This window comes from Ursus arctos, unplaced genomic scaffold, assembly GCF_023065955.2.
Source record: "Ursus arctos isolate Adak ecotype North America unplaced genomic scaffold, UrsArc2.0 scaffold_32, whole genome shotgun sequence".
Taxonomy (NCBI): Eukaryota; Metazoa; Chordata; class Mammalia; order Carnivora; family Ursidae; genus Ursus; species Ursus arctos.
The window spans coordinates 28,325,869-28,335,209 of record NW_026623008.1 but is presented as its reverse complement, the minus strand read 5'-3'; the positions used below and the strand labels follow the sequence as shown (position 1 = coordinate 28,335,209).

At 56.3% G+C, this 9,341-nt stretch overlaps 1 protein-coding gene across 1 annotated transcript in view; it reads left to right on the top strand.

Moving 5' to 3' along the window:
• The first annotated feature begins 5,741 nt into the window (after positions 1-5,741).
• The window catches only part of INPP5B (inositol polyphosphate-5-phosphatase B), a 46,378-nt gene continuing 42,778 nt past the window's right edge, over positions 5,742-9,341 (top strand). Inside the window, exons 1-5 of the mRNA XM_026516621.4 lie at positions 5,742-5,819; positions 6,521-6,603; positions 6,991-7,085; positions 8,175-8,272; positions 8,389-8,418. Coding sequence (XP_026372406.1) covers positions 6,547-6,603; positions 6,991-7,085; positions 8,175-8,272; positions 8,389-8,418 — 280 coding nt within the window. The 5' untranslated portion in view covers positions 5,742-5,819; positions 6,521-6,546. The remainder of the gene's footprint in view (positions 5,820-6,520; positions 6,604-6,990; positions 7,086-8,174; positions 8,273-8,388; positions 8,419-9,341) is intronic.

The window sequence follows — 9,341 nt, the reverse complement described above, 5'->3', positions numbered from 1 at the left end:
AAGCAGTAGTCCTTAATCTTTCCGGGATCCTAGATTCCTTTGGAAATACAAAGATACAAATTGTGGACTTTCTCCTCAGGAAAATACATGTGCACAGATACTTGTGCATGCCATTTTAAGGGTTCATGAATGCCCAGAAGTCCATTCGTGGTTCCTGAGTCTTAGAATCCCTTCCTTGGACGTGGGGTCTGAACCTCCACCTCCTGGTGGAGACCAGGGCGCTTCCTGCTGAGAGCAGGTGACTCAGCTCCCCCTTCAAGAAGAAAGGCTGCTCTTCAGGGAAGGAAGGCCAGGCAGGAAGCTGCCAAGGAGTCATTCCTGGGCTTGTCCCCCAGACTGGTCCTGCTGAACCCAGAGGCTGATCCTGGGACGGAACTCCCAGAAACAGGAGTCTCCTCAGTCCCACCTCTGAGAGGAAAGCCCACTGAAGTGTATCTAGACCCAACTGGCCATCCCTTTCCTCCACTTTCCTTTTGTTCCCTTCCCTGAGGTCAACGTGAGCCGGAAGGCTTCACAGAGAAGAGTACCCTAAGTGTAACCAATGTGTTGGGAAGTGAGGAGCAGACGTAGCGCTGGGATTTTTCTCCTCCCTCTGCATTATTTTATCCTTGGGACGATGGCTACCCCTCATTGTTCAGATCCTGCTAGCAGTCTCGCCTCAGAGTTCTCATGGTGGGAATGGACCTATGGCTTCTCCCTGCACACCACCCTTTCTACTACCAGCCAGCCTGAGTTCTCCCATTCCGGGTGGGTTCTGGAAGGACACGGCCTCCCCTCCTTTCTGTCCCTCCTGAGAGCCCTCTCTACCTGCCAGATTTCTGATCTACACAAATAGGCATGTCCCGCTGGGACCTTGGGATGGGGGTCCTTCAATCCGCCCACACTGCCAGTTAGCTTTAATCTCTCCCTCCGGCTACAGTCTCGACATCCTTCGGCTGTGCTTCCTTTCTGTGTCTGTGGCCCCTGTGTGTGCCCAGTGGCGGCAATGTCGGAAGGAATTCCCAGAGCGGACAGGTGATTCCAGGGGCTGCCTCATGCACACATGCTCCCTGCCCTCCATAGCCTCAGGTGTGCAGCTAGGTCCGTGGCTGGGAGAGTGGTGGGGCACAGGGAATATTGGGAATGTTCTCTCTAGCCATGGAGAGGTGCACAAACTAAAGTGGATGGGCAAGAGCCGAGAGTAATGCTGATTAGGAGCTAACCAGGGAGGCTTTCTGATTCCGTTGAGTGTCTGGCCACTCACACTCTCGAGCTGTCCCACCAGCCTCATCTACCCAAACAGGCAGGAGAAAAAGAGGCTTATGTGGGAGGCCCTCCCTTTCACATGGACAGACGTCTGGAGAGCCTCTGGGCCCTTCTCTTGACCTGTTCACTTTTGGAAACAGTTCCCCTTGGAGAGGTGTCGATGGGGGAACTGCTTCTTGCTTGTGGTTTTGGAAGGGAGGGAGCAACAGAGGGGCTGAGGCGCCTGGTGGTAAGAAGAGGTGAGGGGAGGGGCAGCTGGCTGGCTTAGTACCCAGAGCATGTGACTTGATCTCAAGGTCGTGAGTTCGAACCCCATGTTGGGAGTGGAGATGACTTACAAAAGGAAAACAAAATTACAAGGGGTGAGGGAGGGACGTGTCCCCTACGGCCAAGCCTCACGTCAGCACCTTGGACCCCAAGCACTGCCCCATTTGTGCAGCCCTCAGCTGCATCCTTCACTCTCTGGCTCCCGTGGCACCTCAGCAGAAGATGCCTGTGGCCAACAGTAGCCAGGGGACTGCTTTGCTCAGAAGTGGCTGTCCTCAGCCCAGGGACCCCAGTCCTTCCTGGACTCTCCGATCAACCCTAACTCATGACTCGTGCTGGACCCTGGACTACCCCTCCTTTTCCCTGACGTCATAACCTCTTTCACTTGGCCTTTCCTTGACTGTGACCCTTGAGCTGGTTGCTCCCTGCAGTGGTCCCCTCTCTTCTTTTCCTCCTCTCCTGCTGATCTTACTGGTAGCCCAGAACCTGGGGTGAAGTCAGCTGACCCCTGCTCCTGTCCAGGAGGAGAGAGCCTCCTGATGCCTTCACCCCATGGGAATGGAGCCACAGTGGTCACACCTGTCCGCAGATATGCACAGCTTCTACTGCTTCGGAGAGATGTGGTAGCAGGAGGCAAAGTTCTCCAAGCATGCAGCAGAGCGCGGGGAGCATGGCTGCCAGGGGAGGGGCGACTGTGTGCAGTAAGGTGCTGGGAGAGATGCTGAGCAGAGGGAGAGGAGTCAGTGGGGTTGGGGCAGGGCGTTGAGCTTGGTCCAGGCTGGCTGTCCCTACTCCTCCTACACTCCCAGCACTCTCCTCTTCCAGCTGATTCGACTCAGTGCTGCCCACTATGCGGCCCACAGTGCAGCCTCAGTTACAACAGGGAAATAGAAACCAGTCCCAGCTCTTGCCTGCGGGCCAAAAACTGGACCGCCAGCCCAAGCCCTTGCTCTCTGCGGGGCTGCAGTGGCAGCCCACTCTGCTTGGCACTTAATGCTGGGCAGCCCCACCAGCCTGGGGCCAGAGCCCCTCCTCCACTGCCCCGACCCTGACTTCTCCCATTGGCCCCACCCCGCTGCTCCCCAGCCCCCGAGCCTTGCTCACCCACTAGCTCCCAACTCTAAACCCCCACTCTGAAAGGCCCTCAAGTCTGAGCTCAGTTTTCACCAACCCTCAGCCTCTAGCAACACCCTAACCTCAGCCTGGTCAGGCTGACCCTTACCTTTGAGATCTACTCTCCTCATCACTCCCCAGGTCTGTGTTTTGTACCTTTGGTGCCCCACCCCCTCCAGATTCCCCTCCCAGCCCCCCCCTTTCCCCCTCTCCCCACCAGCTCCACAGAAGCTGAGCGAGCTCCAGGGCTGGTCCAGGGTGGCAGCACGGAGGGGAGTTTCAGGTTGTGATTGCCCCCCCCCCCCCCACACACACACACGAGCCATTTCTGGGGTGGGGGCTGGGACTTTGCAGAGGGGTTCCCACCCCACCCTACTCCCCCTGCAGCGGAGGTGTCACAGCACTTCCCCAGGCAGCCCTGCTCTGCTCCCAGGCCTAGGCCACCCGACCATCCCAGAGGACAAGCTGCTTCCCGCTACACTCCTGGTGACCACCACCCTGCCAGCCCCCCAGAGGAACGTGTCTCCTTCACACCTGCCTGCTCTGGGAGGCAGAGGCAGGGACAGAGTGGGGGCCAGCACCAGTGGACAGACATGTGAGGCTCCAGCCTCGCTTCGCGGCATTCACTCCCTGTTCAGTCTGAACAGAGTTCCCCGCCCCTCAGCCTGCCCTCCACTTTGTCTTGCAGGGGAAAATCTGTGCCACCTTCTCCTGCTAAGGTAGTGACTGCTTCAAAGGGCAGAAAGCTGTGACCATGTGTCCTGAGGGCTTGGACTTCTGTGAGGTGAGCCCTTGGAGTGCTCCAAAGATTGCGGTGCTGTCCTTCCTCAGAACTGCATGCCTTTCTCCTCCCATCTGCACAGAGCAGGTCAGCAGCTGAATCTGGCTGCAGTTAGACCTGCCGGGAGCCAGGCTGCTTGGGGTCCAGCATGCTTGGCCCTCTCAGCTCTGCATTATACCAAATCCGGGGCAGCAGCTGGGATTTTCCAACTCTCCATGACATGCTTCCTTGTTTCTGGTCACCCTGTATGTTCTCTGGGGACTGGCCAGCTGACCTAGTGGGGAGGGAGCTGGGGGTCCAGGGAGGTTCAGCTCAGTCTATAGCCCACTTAACACTTTCTGCCTCGGTGAGTGGGGGGCAGGGGCAAGTGGAGTATGAATGGTCCCATCTCTTCTTGCAACTGAACTGGTCCAGCTCAGGCTACAGTGCAGGCTGCAGCCACGCCTGCATGGCAGGGACCCCCGGGGGTCCCGGGGCTGTGGCTCAGCCTTGCTACCAGGAGTGCTGCCAAGCGTCAGCCTCAGGCAACTGCCTCCAGCTGGATGGGAATCTTCACTAGGAGCCCCCTGCTCTGAGCCATGGCTGGGGCCAAGCTGCTGCTCCTCCACCGTGCCCTGCTCCCTTCCCACTCTCCTAGCTGGGTCCAGCAGAACCTGTAGGCCCTGCAAGCCCCCGGTCCCACCGCAGCTCTGATTCCCGCAACTACATCTTTAGTGAAAGGGATTTATCGAGTCCGCAGCCTGGGTTCCAGGATCCTCACTTCTCCCTCCCAGGGCCTGGGCCTGAACTTGGTGCACTCCCAGGGGGCAGGGCCTCAGCCCCAGTCCCAAGGAGAGGCTGGGGTTCACCTGGAAAAACAGAACCTCCCTCCTGACCCCCATCAAATGGGAGGACTCCAAAGTCTGGCCCCATCCACTTTTCCCGGATCTTCCTCTCCAGCCTTTATCATTAATAATGGGGCTGGAATTGGGGCTCCCCTGCTTTCCTGGTGACCCCAACCCCTTTATCTCTAAGGGTCTGAATCAATTCACTTTCTCCTCATCCCCCACGTAACTTTGAAACCAAATTCAAATAAAATTAAGCTGCATTTGAGTTGTGGATTTCTGGCAAAAGGAGAAGATTGAGAAGAAGGTGCTGTTTCTGGAAGATGTTTACATATGTAGAGTTGGACTGGCCATTAGGGCAGCAACTCCCAGCTTAGTGAAAGAGAAGGTGGCACTGGGTTGAGATCACAGTGGTCACTCCTTCCCCAGGACTGACCCTTTAGTTTGGGTCAAACCTCGAGAGAAAGTGTGTTCATTAAGACAATTCATTAATTCACTAATTCAGTAAATACATTCTGAGGGCCAACTCTGCCAGAAACTGTGCTGGGTGATGTCGAAAAAAACAGCCCTGTCCTCAGGGAGCTTACAGGGACATAGCCAATAGGGTGAGCGACTGGTCCTGGACTCCTGTATCCGAGCTGGCCCCTTTTGTCCATCTGGGGCAAGCTCCTTATCTTAGACGCAGAAATCAAAGCCCAAAAGGAGAAAGTGGGTAAATCAGGAGAGGGGGCTTGAGAGCAATAAAGTGCACCCTCAGACTGTCTTGAGAGCTGAGGGGCCCCCTCCCATGTCCTCTCTCCTCCCAGAGGAGGGGTAGAGGGAAGAGGAGAAGGAGGACTGGGTCTCTGCGTCAGTGCACAGGAAGTGTTACCCCTTTACAGAGCACACTCACATCCGTTGTCTTCAGCCGTCCCATGAGGCAGGCAGGCTCAGGTGCTCCCGTCATGCACACGTCACACATCACACACACGGGGAGAAGGGAAGAAAGGTGACCGTGTGTGGCAGGGTCAATGCACAGAAGCTGGAGCGAGACTTCAGCTGAGCCCCGTGTAGCCCCTTGGTAGCTGCAGGGCCTTGGTCACACTGTTTAACCTCTGTGATCCTGTTTCTCCACCTGGGAAACAGAGGCGATGGTTCTTCAACAGTGCTATTCTCCTTTAAGCCAGGACAAGGTAGTTCGGTGCAGAGAAAGCCAGAGTTGGCCAGCGTGGATGAGAGGAGTTGAGAATGGAATACAGGAGAAAATGAAAATGCATTCTTTTTTCCCTTAAGGCAGACGTGGCCATCTTCCTTCCGGGCCCTGGGCGGGGAGCTCTGGCCCCATGACCTGGAGGGCCGGCGTGGAGGTTAGAGCAGTCATTAAGAAAACCTTTCCGGAACCAGGAGCCCAGTGTAGCCCAGGACCTAAGGAGTTAATGGGGGTGGGGACCCCCCCCCCCAGCGCCCCTGTGATTGGTGCAGGCATGCTGGGACTTGCAGGCTGGCTGACCATCCTGTGGCGCAGAGGCTGCTGGGAAACGTAGTCACTAGCCGGCCAGGGCCGCGGTGTCCCACAGTGTCCCACGTACCCAGCGGTGACAGCTCAGGAGGTAGGCAGCAATGGCAGGGGGCTGGGAGCAGGTGTGGAGCAGGGAAGCCGGGGAAGGACTGGGCAGGAGTGAGTGGGCAAACTGAGGCCTGAGACCCTCGTCCTGCGGCTGTCAAAACCGGACACCCCCTGGCCTATGGCTGATGCAATGAGGCCTGCTGGGCGGGGGTGAGGGCCAAGGAGCAATGGGATGTTTTTTCCTGTCTCCAAGGAGGTGGAACAGGACTGGGGTCCTTGTCCAGGATGAGACACCTCCCTTCCTGAGAACAGGACTTCCCCCCCCAAACCCAAGCAGACACACCACTGACACCTTCCAGAGAGGTGCCAGCAGGACTACTACTGCTCCCCAGGAAAGGAGGCAGAGCCCTTTCCCAGGGGCCATGGGACCGTGTCACCCTCTCCGGTAATGGGACAAGGCACCCACCTTCCGACTAGTTGACGGGACCCCCCTCAGAAACAACTGGATGCCCTTCCAGATGAAAGGTGGTACAATAAATTGTCCATTCCTCCAGGGCCAAAGGGATGGCCCCTCTCCCTAGAAACTAAAAGGCCCATCTAAGGAGGAGGAGGAGGACGGTCAGGCCTCCTCCACCCTCTCCTGTACAAGGGCCCCTCCTCCCAGCCCCCAGTCCTCTGAGGCAGCTCCATCACCTCCTAGGTAACTTGTTGACCAAAGGGGGCTCCCATCTGCTGTCTCCCCAGGGTGTGTCTACTCGGCAGGGCCCAGCATGGACCAGTCCATGGCGATCCAGGAGACCCTGGCTGAGGGGGAGTACTGCATCATCATATCCTTCCCAGCACTGAGCTCCCAGCCCCAGCGCCCGCCCTGGCCCTGGGGGGTGGGATGGACCATGTCTATGTGTCTATCTGCTCTCCTCCCTCTCTCTTTGCTGTCGGGGGAGAAGGAAACCGGTAGTTACTAAGTACTTGCTCGGTACTGGACTCTGCCCAGTGCTTTCAATACTCTGTTGTCCCAACCTCCTGTGACGCTGGGGGTTATTATCCCCATTTCACGGATGAGGAAGGGTCAGAGAGGTGAAGTGACTTGCCCAAGGTCACACGGTGAATCTGGGTGAGCCACTGAAGGGCAGGGAAGGTGGGCTGGGCTGGGCTGGGCTGGCAGAGGCCTGGCCTCGGGTGTCGTTTTGGTTTCCCTTGACCCTACCCATCAGGCAGTACAAGGTGTGCTGTGCGAGGGAGACAGCAGGCAGAGCCGCCTCCTGGGACTCGTGCGCCACCGCCGGAAGCGAGGTGGCCAGGAACATGCGTAAGTGAGCGGTTTGGTCCTTGCCTGTCGGTCCTTGGGGTCGTTCTTCACTGTTACCCTCCAGCTGGACTTCAGCCATCCCTCTGGGGCCGGGTCTAAGTCTTCTAGATTATTTATAATGATACTTAATATTGTTTGAACACTATATGCTAAGCCGTTCATGTGTTAGCTCATTTAATCCTCAAAATCTGATGAAAAAAACTCCTCAAGCGTAGAAGACTTCATGTACTTGTCCAGACCTTGAGTTGCGTGGTCTGGCTGCCTGGGTTCAAGTCCAGGTTTTATTACTTCTGAGTCACATGGCCTTTTTTTTTTCTTTTTGTTTTAGAGAGAGAGCATGAGAGCAAATGGGGCGGAGAGGGGCAGGGGAGAGGGAAAGAGAGAATCTTAAGCAGGCCGCACAACATGGAGCCCCACGCAGGGTTCTATCTCTGAGAGCATGACCTGAGCCAAAATCAAGAGTTGGATGCTTAACTGCGTGAGCCATCCAGGTGCCCCCCGAGCCACATGATCTGAGCAAGCAACCTCTGTTCTTCAGTTTGTCCAGATTAAAGATTAGAGTGAGTGAGTCCATGTAAAATGTTTCAGACACCGTGAAGGACATAGAAAGTTCCCAATATTGCTCATAACGCCTTCATATTACACAGAAGCAGAGAGAGAGAATGAAGACTAATCAAAGGTCTCAGAGCCAGAAGGTGAACCTCACGCTCTCAGAGCTGGGAGGGAGGGGCATGAGACACTTTCTAATCTACCACCCCCACTTTACAGAGAGCAAAACGGTGGTCAGAGAGGGAAAAGGGTGGCTGAGGTGGTGCCGTTGCTGTCACACACAATGGATAGATCGCGCACGTGTTTTACTCACAGAGCAGGGGCGCCCCAAAACGAGACACGTTCAGCTTTGAGGACCTATCTGTAGAATTATGGTCTCTGATGGGCACCGTGGACAGAGAGGGCACGAGGATTGTGCATAGCTGGGCACCACAGCACCATCCTAGGGACCAAGGAGGGAATGTGAGCACCCAAGGCCTCCACAATGGGCCTGAGGGACGGCCAGTGGGCCCTGTCTTCACTGCTGCTTCCTGCCCTTAGTCTCTTCCTGTATACGCACCGGAGGATGGCCATTACGGGGGACGATGTCTCTTTGGACCAGATAGTGCCGGTCTCGCGGGATTTTACGCTGGAAGAAGGTGCCGCAGGGCCTGGGTGGTATGAGTCCCTCTCCTTTGGGTCCCTGGGTCATGTCTGCCCTTGCAGGGGCTAGGGTGCTCAGTGGCTAAGGGCCTTTTCTTTTCCCTCCCCACAGTGTCCCTGGACGGCGAACTCTACATTCTTGGTGAGTGGTCCTTTCAGCGTGAGCCCCAGCTGGGGCAGGGGGTAGAGGAGCTGCAGAGAGAAGAATGGTGTGAAGTGAGAACACGCTGATGTCCTTCCTGTGGCCTGCACGACGCTGCAGGGTCAGGCCCGCCCACCTCTCTGGCCTAGGTTCCATCGTTCTCCTCCTTGCTGTACTTGGAATCCTCTGGATGGCTTCCATCACCTCAAACATGACACGGCCTCCCCACCGAGCTCCTGCACATGCTGTTCCCTCTTCCTGAAAGCCCCCCCCCCCCCCCCCCCCGGCCCAGCTCCTTTCACTTAGCCAACTCATCCTTCAGGGCTTCAGTTCACACTTTGCTTTTTCCAGGAAGCCTTTGTCGAGCCTCCTGAAACTGTCTGAGCCTCACTGATACCTGTTCCCTTTTCTCAGCCTCTCCAGGTCTCTGTCACTCACATTTTCTGTCGGTGGTGAATCTCTTTAACGCTTATCTCCTTTGCTAGACTACAGTGGTAGTGGCGGTGGTAATAACAACAGAAATGAGTATTTAATCCCTGGTTGTCTTATGCCAGGCCCTGTGCTAAGAGCTTTACAGGCATCCTAGGCCGCTTTCCTCACAACTCCGTGAGGTTATCACCGTTCTCATCCCTATTTTGTGGGTGAGGTAACCGAGGCCCAGAGAAATTAAGTAACTTAGTAACCGGTGGAACCAGGCTTCAAACCCAGAATCCAGACTCTGGAGCCCACACTCTTGATCACTGTGCTGCAGACTGCAGGTCAGAGAACTCCTTCTCTTCCAGCCCCGTCTAGCACTCTTGTGGCGAGGTTTCCTGACTGTTAAAGCCTTGGTCCGCCCCCTCCCCTGAGTGAGGACGTTGTTCATTCGGAGCTCAGGGTGCAGAGATTCCCTTACGGCCCAGTAGCAGCCTTTGGTGAACTGC